We start from the raw sequence: 21,257 nt of genomic DNA on the forward strand, positions 1-21,257 counted from the left end.
CAGGTATTATTGGATTATGTGCATTAAGAGAGGATTTCCAGATCATTCTTAGGTTTGAAGCATCCTTGGGTGTTTGAAAGGAGCTACATAATTATAACATTTTTTTTTTTTATAAACAAAAATAAATATACTCATCTCTTTTCACCAGAGGCCTAAAAATGGGATTTCTACCTGTTTTGTGGGTACCCCATTTTCAGTATTGAATGTGTGTGTGATGTCACACTCCAGAGTAGTGCTTAATGGCTCACATGCAAGTAGACACTCGGGGCTTAAAGGATTTGCAGTTTTTCATAAGTATTTCTCTCTTTTTTTTTTTTTAACCTAGCCTACTAGGTTTAAGCTGTATAATTTTACCGTGGCACTTGTATACGGAGTTTTACTATCAATAACGCTTTAACTGTGCTGTCCCCTTTCCCAGAAGAAATAAAACACACAGCACTGGTTAACGGTAGTGTGTCCGAGGTTGTGTATACCGGGTTGATATAAGGTAAGCGTTGCGCAGCGGCTTGCAGGTGACTCCAGACACCGTGACTCCATTCTCAATATCCTCGTAACGCTGGCCCAAGTTGGAGCCCAGGATAGTGAGGACAATCCCTCCCTCTAACGGTCCTGTCAGCGGCCACACCTGAACACAACACACACACATAAATGTACATGAACTAAATACAACCACCTAATAACAACTGAAAACTGTCTTAATGCAATGTGTATGCAGTGTGTGTATGGGTTTTTTTTTTCGACCCATCTTTACTAAAGGTGCCAATAATTCTGAAGCTGACTGTATATATTTGTGTGTGTGTTCGTGTAGAGCTGTTAAAAAGCTACAATACTGCTGCACATACTAGCAGACATTCATCACATCTAATCGAACGCTGCTGTCAGTGCTTGTTATTTTTCAGTTATAGACAGTCGGGGAGAGAGACAGCGAGAGAGAGAGCGAGAGAGAGAGAGAGAGAGAGAGACAGAAAGAGACTGTGACAGTGCTTCGGGTCTCGATCACGAATCATGCGAGCCTCCCCAATCAGATAAAAAGTCAATAATCATAGCAGCATTACTGTTAACATCTAGTCTTACAGATATAATCTGTAGTGTCTAGGGGATTTTCCTTGCCTAATTTATGAACCAGACTGAAATTGATGCTTTGTTCGTGGTGTCAGCCGGGGCGAGAGATTATCTGGCAACAACCACCGCGCAGATCATTCTAACACTGTAAATACTTTTTTTTTTGTTTTTTTTTAAATGAACAGCTTTTACATTTTCTGTGTCTGAATTCATTCCCTCGGTGTGTGTGTTTGTGTGTGTGTGTGTGTGTGTGTGTGCGTGCGCGTTAGTAGTGCACCTCAGTAATGAGTGGTGGAGGACAGGCTTCTTCAGTAATGCTGGAGCAGGACTTGTGAAACACACAGCGTGGACTTTCTCCTCCACACCACACACAGCCGTACTGCTCCGGTACGGCACGGCACTGACTGCAGTCTGTCTGACCCACCGAGCAGTTATACAGCTGCACTGTGTTCACACACACACACACACACACACACACACCAAGCCAATGCATTAGTAACCCCACTAATGTATTCAAAGCAAGAGCAGGGAACGATGCGGTCGAACAAATACGCCAGAAATACGTAGGGGTCAGAGCCCAGAAAACGATAAACGTCGAGTGTGAAAATCAATACGAGATGCTGCCTGCAACGTGCATTTTGTTGCGCGAGTAGTAATGATGTACACAAACTAGAGTCGCCGTTTCATTCTGAAGCTGTAGTTAGCGGGATAATTGTCATGTGCAGCTTCAGCCTAGAGTAAGTGGACAAATCAGTAGCCCTGGGACACGAAGATTACATGCTTTTTTATTCAGCGGATAAATAGGCTCAGTAGGCCAGTGGCCACCGGGGTTTGTCTTTTCTCGTTCAACAACCAGATAAAAGAAAAAACGTACATTTTTTAAAAAACACTTACAAGTTACTTTCACAAGACAAACAGATGTTATATTGGTATGCACACTCACAATTCACTTTATTAGGAACACCTGCACATTCCTGCATTTATATAAATCAGCCAATCACGTGGCAGTAGTGGAAAAATGCAACCAAAAAAAAACAACCATTAGGTGAGTGACAGTTCTGTGGGTGGAAACGGCTTGTTGATAAGAGAGGTCAGAGGAAGATGGGCAGATTATTTTGAGCTGCCAGGAAGGACATGTTAACTCAAATAATCACACAATGGTTGCGGGCAGAAAAGCATCTCAGCGTGCACAAAGCGTTAACCTTGAGGTGGATGGGCTACAACAGCAGAAAACCACACCTGGCCGTTTTACCAGTCTTCAACTGTCCAATTTGGGCGAGTCTATGCCCATGAGAGCCTCAGATTCTTGTTCCTGGCTGACAGATGTAGAGCCCGATGTGGTCTTCTGCCGTTGTAGCCCGCCCGACTCTGACTTTGATGTGTTCGCGTGTTCCGAGACGCTCTTCTGCTCTTTTCATCTTTTCAGAAGTGTATGGAAACGCTTTCAAAACCAATCAAATTAAAGTGCAGCGCAAAGACGTCGTATAACTCTGCTGCTCGTTACATGAGTCACCTTGCGGTTAAGGGATCTCATTCGCTTGCGGTGTGAGGAAAGGAAAACAGAGCTCGCAGACAAACTCTGGCAGCGGAGGCGTGGTCAGGCACCGGCTGAGTATGATGGAGAGATTAACTGAATGTACCTCTGTGTGACTAATGTGCTTGTGATTAACAGCTGATCTTGTTTGTGTGCGTGTGCGTGTGTGTGTGTGTGTGTGAGTGAAGCTTTACATTGTTTTCTTTACTTTGCTCAGTGCCGATAAGTTGCGATATTCTAAAAAAAATTAACTCGATAAACGTTCTTTAACTTATTTATTTAACTTATTATTCCACGATCAGCCGGTGATGTCCATTGTGAGTGTGATGCTGTACTGTAGAGGTCACCAGTCTTTCGGTTTTCATTCCAGCCACACCGTGTACTCATTTGATTAAACAATCGGGCGTGTAGCCGGAAAGGAAACCTGCGGCCACACAGGGGCCCTTTGCAAATAAGATTGTTGGCCAATGTAGAACTGTAAACAGATCAGGATGTGAGGCAGCAGTGTGTGAATCATGCGAGTGTGTGCACATCACCGGGCAGTGTACTTACAGCGGAGGTGTGGAGCGGAGTCTATACGCCGAGTGCCTCTCTTTAGGTACACTGGAGCCAAGTACTCCATCTGTTTTACTGTGTACTGAAACTACACACACACACACACACACACACACACACAATAAAAAACTCATTAAATTATGATTATAAATTGAATCCCCCCCCAATGGACCTGTCATTATCTAAAACGTACATGGTCTGAAATTTAAATAACTACTTGGGTAAAAGTAAGAAAGTGAAGATAAATAAATAAACAAACAAACAAACAAATAAACTCGTGCATCTAGTCAGATTTAAAGTGCTTATATCTTCATCATTTTTCCCAAGCGCCACAGACTGAACAAATGTGACATCTATTTTGAATTCCATGCCAGGAGAATAAATGTAAAAACTCTTCACTTTCTGACCCGAGTCTCGTTCTTCAGATAAATAATTTATATAAATGCATACAACTGCATACAGAAGCTACAGTTGACAACCCCGGCATTTTGTACTTATTATTCTGACAACTTAGAGACTAAATGTTTTGGTTTTTTTTCTTCAAATTCTGCCAGGGATGCCTGATTTTTTATTTTTTTTTCCTGAGGTCATAAGTTTACATACGCCTTACAGAATCTGCAAAATTGCATTTCATTGTTTATTTAGTGCTGCCCTGAATAAGCTATTTCACACAACAGCCGTGTTCGTATAGTCCACAAGTCGCAAAATGAACTGAATTTACACAAACGAACCAGTTTCACAACTTTATTCTGTGTTTGTGTTTCGTGAGAGTCCTTCACGAGCCCTGGGCAGTTCTTCTGCCCACTGTTCTTCAGAAAAATCCTCCACGTATTGCACATTCTTTACTTTTCCAGCGTCTTCTACATATTTGGGCCCTTTCCAACAGCGGCTATATGATGTTTAGATCCGTCTTTTCACACTGAGGACGACTGAGGGACTCGCACACGACTATTACAGGAGGTGCAAACGCTCACCGATGCTCAAGAAGGCAATTAAGAGCCAGGGGGGTGTAAACTTTTGAACATGATGATGAACTTAACGAACGCAAATTGTTATCATTTCGTCTTTTAGGAAACGTGTTATAAATCTTATTCAGGGCAGGACTAAATAAAAACACAAAATGCAATTTTGCTGTAACTTTTTAAAAGTTTGTGGCGATTATAATAGAGTAAACGCAGTGCAATGCCGCCTCCCTGCTGCGTAAAACACCCTTCTGGCGCAGGTTACCGAGTGTGACGCAGGAGAGAGGAAATGAAAGGCGTTTTTATCGATGCTGGTACCTTATGAGTGTCGCACTTGAACACATGTGTGCCCGTCTCTTTGCTCCTGTCCAGGGTGGCGTGTAATAGCGTCTCCTGGCCCTCGATTACCACCACACACTCGTAATCCTCGTCGCCCTGCACGCACAGACACGACTCATTCTCGCAATCCAATAACAGGTCCTCTCTCGAGTCTGACAATAATATCATGACTCATAACCTCAGTGGCCTTTCAAACACCCGGCACGTAATGGTCTTTTTAAAACGGAACAGAGACTGCGAGATAATCACGGCGACAACAGCGCCAGGGCTTCTTAAAGCAAGAGCATGATGACAAGAAAATAATCAACAGGAGTGCTTTATAACCTTAAATATGTCCAGGTTTTTGCCTTGTAGTGACAGCTGTGTGTCAACTCCAACCGGAATCAAAGTGGAACTTTCCAAAGCCCACACGCACGGGCATGCGTCTGCACCGTGCGGTTCTGACTTCATCTGTACACACACACACAATCATAACACAGCATTAGAGTTTGTTCACCATTGATTCACAATCAAAGTAATATATGGATCTAGAGCAAGAAAGAGTTATAGACCCCAGCCCAAACACCATTTCCCCTCAGCTATACGATCCTACTCCTTGGTCCTATAAAATATTACGATGGGTTATGAGTAAGAGGTTGCCAAAGCCGGATTCACTAAAGGGAGCATTAACGTGGCACAGAGTGTGTGTCTAAGCTACAGTAAACTACTTGGGATGAGTCATAGTAATAACACCTACAGAGGAAAACCACATGGGAGGGGTTTAAATAGGCGATATGGCGAAACTAATAGATGATCAGATTACAAAACACGGCACATATTCAATATTTTGTCTGCTGAGGATTTTACGAGTCAATACAAAAGCAAAACGGTACAGAAAAGACTTTTTCGAATTCCAGTGTTTACAAAAAAATTCTGTTTAAAAAAAAAAAAAAAGAAGTTAACAGTTAGACAATTTAGAAAGTACATATAATAACAATCACGGGCTAAAAAGCATTGTTGTTTTTTTTAAAACGTAGATTTTATTTGAAAGTGTAAAGCCAATGGATGATCTGTAGGACTCATCTTAATTATTTATTTTTTTTTAATTCTAGTCCTGATTATACCTGGCGCTTAGTCAGATGTAAACGATACCACGGTAGTGATTGCAATTTTATTGACAAAATATTACGCAAAAAAAAAAAAAAATGAAATAGGTATACACTATGTTATGCTTAGTTTACTCTATTCATTTTTTAAAATAAATTAAACTAGTAAAAGTAGTTGAAATGGGGCACATTTATGAATTACTCTGGTACATCTGATACCTCCATGTTTGACTTGTTTTCAGTAGTTCAGAGGTTTGTAACTAAAGCCCTCCCTATCCCCCCAGCCTCCCCATCATGTGGCAAAAAAAAAGAAAGAAAAAGTCGCTTAAAGGGTCTGAAAAGTTGGCAACGCTGGTCTGAAGTGACCGCTAGATAAAAGCCAGATAAGCTCTGCCTCTCCCCAGCAAAAAGAAAATGCAGAGGGAGTGAACGCGGGGTTTTTCATTTATGCACATTCTATATGAAAAGCAATAAAATACACCGAGTACACAAATAATGCCCTGTGTGTTTTGTTTTCTTGAAAGCGGTTTGCGCCCCCCTCCCCGAACGATCCGCACCCCCACAAGGGGGCACGCCCCTATAGTTGAGAACCACTGCAATAGTTGATTAATTTCTCTGCTGCCTGCCACACTCACACACACTCACACACACACACACACACACCTCTTTACACTCAGGATCAGGTCACACCTTAGACACTGTTACGTTCAGTCAACAGTGGCGGATGTCAGATTGTTTTATGGAAGAAACAAACTAATTGACTCACTAGAGACGTTCCTGGCCGCACACTGAAAAGTATTTGCCCTTTAGAATGTCATAAAAAAAACCTGCTATACAATACTCTGACTAGTCTGTGGAGCGGAAAACATGGACATTTCCACTCAAAAACATTGCGGTTAGGTTTTTACTAGATTCCTTCGTGCGCAAGTAATTATCTGGATGATCAATTTTACTTCTGATCGAAAGTTGTTGTTTTTTTTTTTTTAAATAACAGTACATTTTTTTTACCTATTTTCGCCACCTTTGCCCAATGCTGTATTCAATAAGCTGTACTTGTAAAATAGAAAAGAAAGACACAGGAAGTGACAGGAAGCAAGAGGGGGTAAAAAAACAAACAAACAAACAAACACAAATCTAAGGTGATAAACAGAGCCAGACACAGAGCAAGACAAAAAGGAATCTTACTCTGCTGTTGTAGATGATGTGTTGCTGCGGGCAGCTGTGGTTGTGAGTGCAGAGTTCATCTCGAGCGCACCAGTGGCACGGCCACTCGCTGCTCACACACGCCATGCACCTGCAGCAAGACGGATGATATTACACGCGCACAAACTCGCTAACATCTGTCATGCACCCGAAGCGAGAGGACAGCGATCCCATTTACATACAGACGCACGTCGGCGCACCCGCAGCACCGGCTATCCCATTACGCATTTAAACACGGGATAATGACTGGTGTCAGATAAACTCCCCGAGTTATATTTACTCTTTCAGAGCTAAATCCGATCCCAATTTACCTCTAGGACATCATCGAATACTGGGGATCTGATACGCGATACGCACAAATACATGGCAAGGACAGTTAGTACGATCTGTTTCAGTTCATTTCCTACTAATTGGTTACTTAGTCCAGAGCTGTTCACTTTCCTGTTCATTTAGAGAGCATCGTACTTTATTTTTTCAGCCTAATCTTCCTGTACTGAGGGGGGGAAAAAAAAAAAAACTTTTCGTGAACACTTATGAATTCTTCAATCAAATGTAAGCGCGTAATCCAGGTCAGGGTCGCGGTGGAGCCGGAGCTCATCCCAGGTACACTGGGTGTGATGCGGGAACACGTCCTGGACGAGAACGCCGAGTCCACCACAGGGCACCACGCACCCATTCACACACTCGGGCACACCTAGAAGCAATTTAGATTCGCCAAGCCAACCTACTGGCATGTTTTTAAAGAGGTGGGGCACATGGAGAGAACCCACAAGGACACCTGGTGAATATGGGAAAGCTCCACACGCTGAGGATCGCACTGGGGGAGCTGTGAGGTGTATCCGTTTTTAATTTTAATTCCTCAATTGAAAAATGGGATTGCTTTAAAATAAATAAAAGGGAAATGTGTAATTGTGCATTATCGAACGTATTGCAACGTTCCGTGCAGCTGCACGTTTTCAGGGCGGGTTGAAATTCAATAATTACACTTAAGACTTCCTTCAGAACTATTACATAACTATAACTGACTTTCAACTTCTTTTCTCAGTACAGGTAAATGGGTCAGAATTCTGATCTGCGGTATTTCCACATATGCTAGAAGTCATAATGATAATGATAATGAGTCTTTATTAATCACGTATACGTTACAGCACAGTAAAATTCTTTCCTTCACATTCCCCAGCATGCCGGGAGGTTGGGGTCAGAGCGTGGGGTCAGCCATGATACAGCACCCCTGGAGCAGAGAGGGTTAAGGGTCTTGCTCAAGGGCCCAATGGTGGCAGCGCCGGGGCTTGAACCGCCGACCTTCCGATCAGTAACCCAGCGCCTTAACCGCTAATCCACAACTGCCCCCCGGCCACTGCCCTGCACTCGCACTCTATCCAAGTGATGGATAGAACGCGAGTATTATCAGTGTGTGGGTATTATGAGTAAATGCGTGTGTGATTATGAGTAAATGGGTGTGTGGGGATGTGTGTTCTTACGGTGAGGTAGCGTTGAGCTTGCCCACAGCCCTGCAGTCGTAGAAAGTGATATTAGTGTCAGAGACGGTCACGTTTCCAAACATCAGCGCTAACCTGATAGTCATGTGATCTAGATTGGGGGTAGGGGTGTAAAGAGAGAGAGAGAGAACATCATAGAGTCAAAACAAGTCTACAAAACCACTAACAATCACTAAAAGAACTGACGGTATCTCTGATCTCGGACCACCACCACTTCGCTGTCCTAACACATCTGAAGTTACCACAGCTGATGACGGGTTTCATAATGAGCGGATGAGTCAAGAGTGTGCGCGGGGAAGAAAAAAAAAAAGGCACGAAACTTTTTCAGACTGTCAACATGAGTTCTATCGGCCTTATCTCAAACCGATGATACGGATGTCTGCAGGCATGCAGGGAATCGCTGTTTGCTAAACTCTATCAGTGAAATCCGAGCCTGTGATGTTTACAGCTCGAACATGCCTTGTGGAAATTCTTTTCTCTGAGGAATCCGTTTAAGATTTACAGAGCGATGTCGCAGGTTGTGTTTTTTTTTTTTGGGTTGTTTTTTTTTGCTTGTGCTTCTGTTGCTAACGTAGTTATTTATTTATTTTTAACATAAATTTAGACCCCTGTCTACGGAAATGCCTCATTTCCACGGCATATCCTGTTTAAATTGTGTAAAAAAAAAAAAAAAAAACCCAACTAATTATTCCCTAGTGTGGATTTGCATGTTCACGGGCCAACAGAAGGCTGGCAGGCGGAAATTTCCTAAGTAAGCACAACGATCAAAAACACTCACCGCTGCCTGGTGGACTCGGAGGGAGGCGTATAGGTGGCGGTGATTGACAGGTGATTCTGTTCGCATTCACAATGGCAGGTTCAGCGGGCAAAGTTCCAAAAGCGCAAGACAGAGACTCATCCTCAGACAGCGCTGGCAATGGCAGCACCATGAAAGAAACCTGCGAGAAAAGAAGAAGGCAAGAAACGTTTTTTTCTTTTCTTTCCTTTTTCATAGTATAGAACGTTGCCAAGGCTGCAGCTGGGAATACTAAGCAGAAATCGAGCCAGAGTTTTTTTTTGGCTTTTTTTTTTTTTCCCAGTGAATACCCAGAATTCTTTTTCCCCCCACCATGACTGCTTCCACGGTGGCACGCAAACGCGAGATATTCAGATATTCAGTGTGTGTTGTCAGGCTCCTGAATTCGGCTGGGCGTGTGTAATGAGTAAATTGGGGTGTGCTGAGGCAGATTGCATGTCAGACTGTCTCATGCTGACTGACAACTAATTCCAGAACTGCTCATTACTACCGGCTCCGGTCAAAACACTGACACGGTTTACACTCTTTAAAAAGCATCGTTTTCGGGCATTTTAGTAAATACGGTGTCATTTATACGCGCGCGTGTGGGTGCCGAGATGTGAAACTCGAAATTAAATGTCAGGGGAATTCACCAATGCAGGCGAGCGGATTTAATTGAACTTCTTACCACGGAGGTGTCCAAGTCTAGATCGCTCGCGAAACACGACAAACATGACAAAAAGAACCCGGAGCGGCAAAGTTATACGGATAGTTCTTCATCTAGTGCCGAATAAGAAGGGAGCACCTTATTGTACGGCTTCACAAAACGACCAACATTTAGATACGTCGAAGCTCGTATCGTTCCTGCTTCGCACTTCAGTCCTACTCACACGGCATTACGTCGTAATATGAGATAATGCCATCTTTTACAAGTGCTACCTAGAGACCTTCTTTATCTGGAAATCCAGTGTCTGGGTTTCTCTCTCTCTCTCCTCTCGCCCCACTGATTCTACCTCTCTCTCGCCCACAGACACAATTCCATCCTAGACTACTGACGTCTGCCCTGATCGTCTCTTTTCTGTGATTTTATAAGAAGAGATTGCACTGGAGGGAGTGATGTCCACCGTGACATCCTGTATCGGATCATTTTTCCAGAAAATATCCGACGGACGCTCTAAACGTCTCTAAAAACTCGCGGTCGCTACGCGTCGCATCACATATTCTCCGGCCTGTCTTCACCGAGAGCCGAAAGAATGCGATCCTGCGAGCTGATTAAAACTGTTAGAATGTCAGGCTGTAAAGATAAAGATAAAGATAAAGATCTCACGGCATGCTCGCATGACTGCAGCGTTCTATAAATAAAGCGCTAATCTTATAATGGGATCATGTTGTTACCATTTGTTTTAAACTGAAGCGTTTTAACACAAGAAGGAAAGCGGGGGTATTTTATTACAGACATGAATGCTGACTGAATAGGAATGTATGGACAAAAAATAAAATTGGTTCTCTTTTGTATTGCAAGAGAATGTGAGTTACGCGGATGTTTCATCAGACCAGCAATTTGTCAGTGGGATCAGACTCTATTATGGCTGCTTCTTAGCTTCTTAGTCATTTGAGTGAGAGAGAGAAAGAGACAGAGAGAGAGAGAGAGAGACTTTTTTCCTTTTAAAACTAGAAATATTGAGCTAACACAACAGCCTCAGTTTGTCAGTGTGGGTTATTTTCTATCATCATCACACTGAAGACAAATCCCAGTCGGTCCTGCTGCCCGGTGCACGGCCCGTGATATCACCGAGTCGATAGATCAGCTTTCTCGATGTCTTTTTTTCCCTTTGTAAGGTGAAAATCTGAGGAGTATTTGATCGGCTCAGATTGGACTGGAAAGTTCGTCTCCGTTTCAAGTGTTATTGTGAGCGACTCCTTTTTTTTCTTTCTTTCTTTTTTTTTTTTAATCCTCTGAAATTGAAACCGAAAAATACCATCTGGATGACTTCGTGGTTGGAGTACGCCGCATTCGTTTCATTTTAAAAATCACAATCAATAAATAAATAAATAAATAAATAAAAGGGGAATATTTTTAATTTTATAAAGAAGAAAAATATCGACCCTATACCCGTTTCACCACAGAAGTCTAGAAATCAAATATTCATGAATCTAAATATGATACAAAATGCCTACTGGGGTAGATTTCAGCATGAATAGAGCCACAACCTGGAAGTAGAATGAATAAAACCTGTGCTCTGGAACCTTCTTCAATTCTCATTTAAAAAAAAAAAAAAAAAAAAAAAAGGCGTGACGAAATTGAAATCTGTGTAATCAGAAACAGGTTATAATAGTGTTAAACTGCAGCACCTGGAAAATCCTTCTGATTTATTCAGCCACCGTGTCGTCTTCCTTTTAAAAAAAAAAAAAAAAAAAAGAAGCACGATGTCATCCGTACCAGGCGCTAACGGCGATCTTTAATCGACTTTCCTCGCGACTGGCGACTCGTTAACTGCTGATACGCATGCGTGTCGTTCAAGTTCATTCGTTAACTGCAGCCTCGTAATGAATCTGTAACGATGAAAAACAAGCGAGGGAGAAATCTGACCGCTTTTTCCTACGAGTTATTAGTTTTAACGGCATCGCTTTCGCACGTCTGAAAAATTAACTGTGCGACGTACGCAGCCCCTTCATTTAAAAAAAAATTACAAAAAAAATAAATAATAATAATAATAATAATAATAATAATAAATACACCATTTTATTAGATGTTTTCAATACAGGGTTTTTTCATGTTCAAATCCCCATTGATCGCGGTGCACTACAAGGCCAGAACGCTCAGTGTGGAGTGAAACAGTAGGAGTAGGCCACCTGGTCTGAGCTCAAAGTGTAGCGGCATCCATCAAACGTGACGGTTATCATTATTATACACTTAGAGCATGTAAACAGCGACTGGATGCATTCAGTGGCACGCTCAGCCCCGCTCATTTCTACCAACGTCCCTGCTGTGTTAAAAGGCGCCACGCTATTTCCCCGTCAGTCTCGTCCATCACGGTTTTGCCAACAAACACATTAATATCATTAACTACGCCGCCGCAACGTACACGCCTCGAAATCCCAAGCGTAGTAGAATTAACCGGAATAACAGTGTACGTTCTCCCTTTTGAGGGGATCATTTCAGACGCTCTGCACGCCTAGCAGACTGTTTCTACCCTGATAAACAAACTATTCTACTGCACGGCCTGAAGGACTGGCTGTAGTAGCGTTTTACGTGATTGCGCAAATGTAAATGCTGATACCGAACTGCCTAGGCAGTGCCAGTTTCGTGTTTCCGATACTCACGGCCTAGTAGCAGCCCGTGCCACGATGCAGCAGTGTTTAACCTTATCTACACGGTGCCAGCGTGAGTCCGTATTCAGCCTCCAACCACTCGGCTACACCCATAATCCGACTCGTTCAATTCAGCCGTCTGGCAGCAGATACTGTTTAGTCACTGAGATCAGTGTGTACAAATAGAAGCTCTGGTTTAAAAAAAAACAAAACAAAAAAAAAACGATGTAGTACCCGGCTGCTCTTTTTGAATAGAGGACTAAGAAGGAACAAATAACACTAATGATGAAAAGAAAAGCGTGATCCTAGAATATTTTCAGTAGTCAGTAGGTAGTTTTGCATGCAGCCCGAACAATCTGTCGATAATTTGACCGAGGTCTCGTACATTATAAACAGCCGTGTTTCAGGTCCATTCTTTTCATCTCGCAAATCTCTACTTGGAGCAACTGCAAAGTGTAGCTGCATTGCATTCTGAGGCACAACTGCTAACCATTAACTCGCAGGAATAACAAAAAATACAGCATCAACTCACAACACTAAACACATCACAAATATTTCCGATATAAAGATACACTATATCGCCAAAAGCTTTTGGACTCCTGACCAACACGCCCATTTTTTGGTTCTTCCCCAAACTGTTGCCGCAAACATGGAAGCACACAATTGTGTGGAATATCTGTCTTTGTATGCTGTAGCGTTACGATTTTCCTACACAGGACCAAACCTGTTCCAGCATGACGATGCCCCTGTGCTCAAAGCGAGCTCCATGAAGGCACGGTTTGCCGAGATCGGAGTGGAAGAACTCGAGCGTCCTGCACAGAGCCCTGACCTCGAACTGAACTGAACACCTTTGGGACAAACTGCACCCCAGACGTCCTCGCTCTGACCTCAACACAAATCCCCACAGCCACGCTCAGAAATCTAGCGGAAAGCCTTCCCAGATGACTGGAGTTTATTCCAATGGCAAAAAAAGTGGGGAAATGGGACGTTCAACAACTATAGTGTGTTTCGTGTGGAGTTCTCCTTTAAGATTATTTAAAGGATGTTTTGCTCAGACTGACATCATACGTGAGTCATGTTAAAAAAATATATACGACCGGTGACTAAACGCTGGGCTTACAGACTGAATCACTGCGACTTGGATAAACAGCATGTACCTTTTAAAGCGCACCTATTATGGTTTTGAAAAGTGTCTGATGTTGTTTTAAAGCTCTCACATGCATCCGAGATCCAAAAACACTGTGACCTGCTCATAATTTAAATTGTAGCATTACCTTTTTCCCCTCAGTGTCACAAACGACTCGTTCAATGATCCGTGCTAAAGGATTCGTTCTAAACTCCTCCTTTCAGAGAGCATACTCTGCTCTGATTGGTCAGATGTCCCAGTCTGTTGTGATTGGTCTATTACTGTCAGCGTGTTTCAAAAAGGAAACGCCCACTACCGTAACGAGTTTCAGCTCCGTCTGTCAGCGAGCAGTCGATGAAGACCAGAGGCGGGGCGTGTTGTTACAAACCTACGTAGGTTAGTACAGGAAGTAAAGTCTGGAATCACTAACGAGTCGTTTCAGCTGTTCAGAATCGATTCCTTCTTTTGCGAGTCGACAACTCCGTTCGTCGTGCGCTTTGACTTTTGAGACTTTGCAGACGTTTTACATTCACAAACAGCTCTATAACACACGACACGAAAGGGGATATCTGAAAAACCCATAATAGGTGCACTTTAAAGAGGCCGTTCAGAATCTTCAATTAGAATGAATTCATTCCAGATTATGAGCAATGTATTGCATGTGATCCTGTGAGCTGGGGTGCGAGTGTGTACCTGTGTCTGCTCCTCCCGGCTCTGGATGGCTGGATCCAGACCCTGGATGGACACACACTGCCGATCATGACCGTAACTCCAGAGCCAGTGGTGAGGCTGGGAATGCCGGGCACACTCTAGCTTCCGAGTACACCTGAAACACACAGGTGTACAAAAGTGTTTTGATGTGCAAAAGGGAAAAAAAACATCAATATGGCTGTATGGATTGCACAGAATCCATTACGCATTATGGATAAATGCTGCATTTTTGAGAGCAACAGAGTGGAGAGGTGGAAAAAAAGAGCCGTGACGGGTGAAAGAGAAGGAGCAGGAGGATAATATGAGAAAAGAGGAGAGGGGTAGAGAAAAGACAGGAGGCTCACCTGCCCTCTAGTGAGCACCATCCGCAGTAGGGGTCTCGGACAGAGAGGCATGAATGACAGTCTGAATGCCTCTCACACTGAGCTACTGGCAAACGCGTTACCTAGGAAACACACACACACACACACACAAACAATTATGACACTGAAGTGACTCTCTCGGTGTCAAATATGCCATGTCATGGGCAAATCATCTTGAAGAAAGTGTGTTTCCTTAACAACTGCACAATTTCTAAATTACAAGCTCATACTCTCACACGACTCCTAATGTTAGCTCTGGGAGTATAAAATGATAGGATAATTAATATTTGAATACTTAAATCAGTAAAGCAATTAAACTGGAAATGCTATCTGTAAAGGAATTTGACAGCCCTAATCTCCGTATCTCGACTGCTCCTTCGTGATCCGAGACGACGGATAGCCTTTAGCCGCCGTGATCAGTAGAGCAGTTAGTACGATTAATGATGCGACTCGCAATCCGCTCGCACACAGCGCTGAGGGTTACGCTGCGCACTACGGCACCAAGAAAAACCTCTTCTTGTGATACTCTGCGGTCTACGTATGAAGGATGTGAGACACTTTGATAAGTCTGGTGTTTTCACACATTTCTGTTAAACGGACTAGGGGGGACTGGGTGCTGGCTGCAAAGATTTTTTTTGTGCTGATGAAAGGGGGAAAAAGCAGCTCGTGTGAAGCATACACCGTAACCATGGTGATGCTGTTATCACTGACTTCTGCCTTACGTTTACTGTTCATATTTATTTATATTATTATTATTTGCTTTAATTAGGTTTTTATTATGCACCATTTAACCGAACTACGTTAAAAGAGTGACAATTAGAGACAATTAAACATGAAAGTGGTATTTGTCGTGTAATATCGGAGAATTGACTCTGCACGACAGTTCCCAGCAGCCGCTGCCCCTCACTGCATCACGGTCACATGACCACCTGCGCCTGAATCACGTTCATGTTCACGAAGCACACGCCTCGTCTTGCGTTGGTCTTGCTGCTGTGTTTATGGTCTTTGTTTTATTTTTATTCCTAGCCTTAGTGATTTCGAAGCTCCTGTTTTGTGTTTGGTGGCGTTTGTATTAAAGCGATCTGCACGCGCGGCCGTCTCCGCCTCTCCTGACGCATCCTAGCTCGTTATATTCAATCGCCATGTTTAAATGTCACTGCCTGGTTGAAAATGCAAAAAAAAAAAAACAACAACAAAAAAACTGAAGTCCAAAACTGTTGCTATAAGATATTTTCTTGCAATTACATTTTTTCCCCAAAGGTAAATCAGGGAAAGATCAGTATCGCGTAAGTCTAACTAACCGCAAAATCTCACTTCTGAGTTCTGCTCTGCACACCAGTGATGATTCTTTAACAAAGCAGTTTCCCCTCAGCTGCAGACACTTGTATGTGTACCTGTGGTCAGCGGCTGTAAGTGGGTCAGAACTCCCACAGGATCGCGTGTAATATACGGAGTAAACACGGCGAGTGTGTACACAGCCCAGGGCCAGCAACATCACTCACACACTGGCAATAACTGCAACTCACCTCTATTACTTACTGCTGTTTGGAGCCACGTGTGTGCGTGTGTGCGTGTGTGCGTGTGTGTGTGTGTGTGTGTGTTTAGCTGAACGTACCTTCCTCTCAGTCATGATGTAAACATTGCGTAAGGTGGAGTCCAGCAAGAGGTCAGGGTTAACGGAGCTCTGAGGGTCCACCATCACCGAGTCATACTGAGAACCTGAACCATTCATATGAACAAAGACCTGCACACACACACACACACACACACACACACACACACACACACACACAGCCATACTGTTCATCAATAATGTTTGTGTAGACAAACAGCTGCCCACACATGTGTACACCCACCAAGTCACAATGCCTCAACCATTTGTACACACACACACACACACACACATACAAAAACATACCGAATCATACTAAGCCCCTGAACCATTTGCGCTCACACACACACACACATACTGAGTCATACTGAGCCCCTGAACCATTTGCATACACACACACCAACCATACAGTACATCAATACTGTTTGCGTAGACAAATACCTGCCCACTCTCTCTCTCTCTCTCTCACACACACACACACGCACACACACACCAAGCCACACAGTGCATATATACTGTTTGCATACTACTGAGTCATACACATGAAAAAAACACCTGCAGTCACACACTCATTGCTCTACGGAGGACAAACTAATCCGACAATAACACACCACACAAACGCTCACATTAGAACCCACGGCGTCTACACACGGCGTCTACACACGGCGTCTACACACGGCGTCTACACACGGCGTCTACACACGGCGTCTACACACGGCGTCTACACACGGCGTCTACACACGGCGTCTACACACGGCGTCTACACACGGCGTCTACACGAAAACACTACATCCGACAACTGTGCATTAAAATGTAACGGCAGCATGTCCTTTTTAACTGTGCTCTGCTTCTCATACATACCCAATGCATTAGTTTACATACTCACACCAGTCTCAGAGCGTGTGTGTGTGTGTGTGTGTGTGTGTGTGTGTGTGTGTTGTGTGCACATACAGGGCAGGTGTGAGGCTGGAATGAAACTAGCCGGAGGAGTTCGATGCTGTAAACAATCGTGTTTGGACGTTAATATTTTATTCAGGCCTGGAGCTGCTGTAGCGGCTGTCGCGCCTATCTGCCTACCCACAATGCACCGAGGGGGGCCAGCTCCTCCGGGTCCAGCACTCCTCACCAAGATAAGCCCTCTCATCTCTTTTACACACACACACAAACGCAGAGGTGCCCAAACATGTAAACGCATACATATACGAGGGGTGTAACCATACGCTCGGCTCACGATACGATCACGACATTTTGAACAGACTTTTTAAGGATTCAAAATTTTCAATAACAATTTTCAATAACTTTCTCTGTGGTCCACACAACGTAAATCGTTTACAATATTTCAGGATTTAATTGAAAGCTTCTGTATGTAAATGAACAACTGACGAGGTGCGTCACTGAACAGTACAACTGAATTTTAACATATAATTAGGATTAAGATCGCTGAAACCTAAGAGAGGACTTCTTAAAGCAGTAAAAGTGCCAAAAAAACAACAAAATAAAAACACTGTGTTGCTGTGGCGTGAAACACAGATGGAGGGCAGGGAGTCATTAATAGGAAGAACCGACAAACCACAAGGAGCTTTTCACGTGTACCGAAAGTTCATAATGAGGGGGAAAATGCAAGAGACTGACTGAAAAACGCAGGAGAAAGTGGCTTGTAAACCTGCGCCTGCGATCGGGAGGAGCCGAGTCGGATGACGCTCGTGCGTGCAGTGACCACGTTGTCAAAGTTACGTTAATACGACGTTTACGTAACGTTAGCACCTTCCGTGCTTTGTAAAGTTAAAGTAATTGTTCGGCGATGATCCGTGCCTTTAGTGGCGTTTCGGCGGACCGTTGAGATTGGTTGACCTGATAACGTAAAGTAAACGACCGTGACGTTAGCATCGAGAGGCGCGGCCGCGTTGAATGTTTGTTGCTAGGTTAATCCACAGGACAAAATAAATAAAGAAAGGAATGCCACTCACCCGGGTGAAAACCAAACGATATTCGGTGTGGAGCACCTTGGTACGGAGGTCGCTGACCCAAAGACGAACAAAAAAGCTGCATACCTCCATACTTTTGTATGCTTTTATTTGTTTTCTGGAGTACAGGGATGTCTGGAGGACAAGGTAATTGCTGATGTCTACCGCCTCTGTGGCAGGAAAGAATTTCAATTCAGTAGAAGAAAAAAAAAAGAAGAAGAAGAAGAAAAAAAAAAAAAATCGCTCCTCTTCATAACATAAGGATCACGTCCAACATATGTTGTGTTTATACCTTTCTCTTGCCATAGTGTCTAAACCAGTACGGTACAGACTTTCCTCCATCTCGTCCGTCCTGCTTTTCACTTCCTGCCCTCGGCCGTCTGAATTTCGCGCGTCATCGCGCTCACGTGACTGCAAGCGAGCTGCAGGATAAAACGGACGTCGTATCGTAATACTAAAACCGCCGTGACGCTACGATAACTTGACACTACGTAACATTTGTGCATCGTGATGTATCGTACCGCGATACATCGTTACGCCCTTAACATATACACACATAGCAGAGCTATCAAATTCTGCATTTAGGTTTTGAATTATTTAAAATATTGCGCATCGGAAAGCATCTGAGATCCTTTTTCATAACAAAACAAAACATCCAAAACATAAATAAAAAGGAAATGTGTTGTTCTCGACCGAGTACAACGTTCTTAACGGACTGGAAGATGTTATTCCTCACTATGGCCAGTGAATGTAGCTGTAATGTAGCTGAACCTATAGTGGAACTGACTAACAACACGTGATCACGTGACATTTTTTTTTTTCCCATTTCTGATGGAAATTCACTGATGAAATTCATCGCTCCCTTTTCGTAGAATACATCGTAGACGTTTCAGTGTTCTGCCTTGAATGGTACACACAATCAGGAGACACTAGGTTTGTTTTATACTGCATCATTTTATCCTGGTCAGGGTGGATCCAGAGTCTCTCCCGGGAACACTGGGAGTGAGGAGGGAATGCACTCGTCGCACTCATACCTAGTGGCGATTTAGCCTAAACATCCACCCGCCGGCATGTTTTTTGAAAGCTGGGAGGAAACTGACGCGGACATTGGGAGAACGTACATAGAAACTCCACATAGACGCTAAACTCGGAATCGAACCAGCGACGCTGGAGCTGTGAGGCCTCTAAAATAACGGATAAAACCACTACGGATGCTGTCTGGTGTTATCTACGAAAACAGAATCGAGTTCAACAGCCCACGTCTCCAGAAGAACTGAATATAATGAGAAAAAAAAACCACATAATAAGCTCAGTGTGCCTAAGAGAACTGCAGAAGTATTAGAGTTCCCGCCGAAAGTTTTGGAACAGCAAGGCAGATTCTTTTGCTTTCTCTTTACACTGCAGATATTCGGGTTTGAGAATAAAACGATGAATATATGAGTTCACAGATCAGAATTTCGGCTTTCATTTCCTGATATTTTGTCCAACAATAAAAATTGGCCTTGATGGACTTTAACACATAACATGGCGAGCACTTGTTTGGCACACGTCACTGTCGCCAAACTTATTAACAAGTTCAGAAAGACCGGAAGTGTTGCGGACCGACCGAGAAGTGGACGTCCGCCGACGTCCAGTGACGTAGGCACGACCGACGATGTACTGTACACAGTCCCCTACTGTATGGACACTTTTGGGACACCCTGTAGTAAATCCAATACTGGAACAAAAAGGTAAAATAAAACCCAGTGATTCAGACACAAACACAATCGCACACATCTCACATGATCACACGCATCCCTTCGGGCCAGATCAGACTGAGCGCGGCTGGCAGACATTCCTCACAGCAACAGCGACCCAAATGAGTGAGATCATAAACCACCAGCAGCTGACACACACACACACACACACACACACACACAAACATTACACAGTTGCGTTTACACACCCCATTACAGCAGTGATGCGGTCTTAAAGAAGCTCCCCACCGTGCTCACATTTAGCAGCTATAAAGTACAAAACCGACAGCAACAAATGATCATCTGCCTCCGTGGGGCTCAAAGAGAGAGTGGGGAGAAAGTAGAAGACTTGCCACACGGTTTCCTTTTTTTTTTTCTCCTTTCTTTTTTTCCTCGAGTGAAAATGCAGATCATTTTTCTGCCTCTGAGTAAGAGGGTACGACGCAATCGGATAAGCAGATTAGGATACACATGTAGTCACCTGCCCAGGTTAAGTTTACCTGCAGCTGGAGCCATGAACGCACATGTCAACAAGCTACAGCAACCGCTGAACATTTTCCCTGCTTCAACACGCATGAAGGGTTCTCTAATGAGCCGTTATGTCCCACCAGACTCGGTGTGATGAGCAGGGAATACACATAACAATCGAAAAAATAAGATATAAAAATAAGGAAATTGTTGTTTTTTTTGTTGTTTTTTACATATTTGGACAAGCAAACATCTGATGCTGTTTGAAACGGTGCCTATTAATAACGTTGACGCACGCTATCAAATGACACGTACAATTCACATTTTGTAGTCATTTTCACAATTTACATGAACAAAAAAACAGATCGGTCACGTGGGAAAAGTAAGTACGCCCCTATATTTATCACACCTTCAAATCCATACAATTAGAATCAAGTGTCCAAGATTGGGGTCCAGTGATTAGATCTCCAGATTATAAGGAAAATAGTCTACAAATGGCGCAGATTTCAAACATCCCGGCAGATTCTAGCTAAAAGCAGACCACCTGGTGCGAAAAGAAGTCTCCGAGAACCCCAAAATTTCATCACAGGATCTGCTAGTAAGTCTTGCAACTACTGGTGTCAAAGTGCACACTTCTACAATCAGAGAGAGATTTGACCTGCACGGGAGGCGTGCCAGGAAAACGACTGCAGTTTGGCATACGGCATACAGGCAAAGACCGGGCCTTTTGGAATAATGTGCTCTGGACAGACGAATCAAAGATGGAGTTGTTTGGCCACGGTAACAGGAGACATGACCAAAGACCTCATAGCAAATGTGAAGCACGGTGGTGGGAATGTTACGGTTTGGGGTTGCTTCACTGCCTCAGGAACTGAACAGCTTGCATTCATGGATTCAGCTACGAATTCCGCATCACATCAAAGCGTGCATGAAGATCATCGTGAGGCCATCC

At 43.5% G+C, this 21,257-nt stretch overlaps 1 protein-coding gene across 4 annotated transcripts in view; it reads right to left on the minus strand.

Moving 5' to 3' along the window:
- The window catches only part of plxnb3 (plexin B3), a 110,342-nt gene that overhangs the window by 23,896 nt on the left and 65,189 nt on the right, over window positions 1–21,257 (minus strand). For 3 of the 4 annotated variants that reach the window (XM_017467483.3, XM_017467484.3, XM_017467482.3), the window contains exons 4-14: window positions 16,141–16,269; window positions 14,508–14,608; window positions 14,146–14,278; window positions 9,018–9,177; window positions 8,222–8,330; window positions 6,723–6,831; window positions 4,777–4,902; window positions 4,432–4,548; window positions 3,149–3,239; window positions 1,340–1,506; window positions 474–625 (exon numbers count right to left, since the gene is read on the minus strand). In XM_017467483.3, the coding sequence (XP_017322972.1) occupies window positions 474–625; window positions 1,340–1,506; window positions 3,149–3,239; window positions 4,432–4,548; window positions 4,777–4,902; window positions 6,723–6,831; window positions 8,222–8,330; window positions 9,018–9,177; window positions 14,146–14,278; window positions 14,508–14,608; window positions 16,141–16,269 (1,394 nt within the window). The remainder of the gene's footprint in view (window positions 1–473; window positions 626–1,339; window positions 1,507–3,148; window positions 3,240–4,431; window positions 4,549–4,776; window positions 4,903–6,722; window positions 6,832–8,221; window positions 8,331–9,017; window positions 9,178–14,145; window positions 14,279–14,507; window positions 14,609–16,140; window positions 16,270–21,257) is intronic. The other variant, XM_053680420.1, reaches the window with a different exon arrangement.

The sequence above is a fragment of the Ictalurus punctatus genome, chromosome 5, assembly GCF_001660625.3.
Source record: "Ictalurus punctatus breed USDA103 chromosome 5, Coco_2.0, whole genome shotgun sequence".
NCBI lineage: Eukaryota > Metazoa > Chordata > Actinopteri > Siluriformes > Ictaluridae > Ictalurus > Ictalurus punctatus.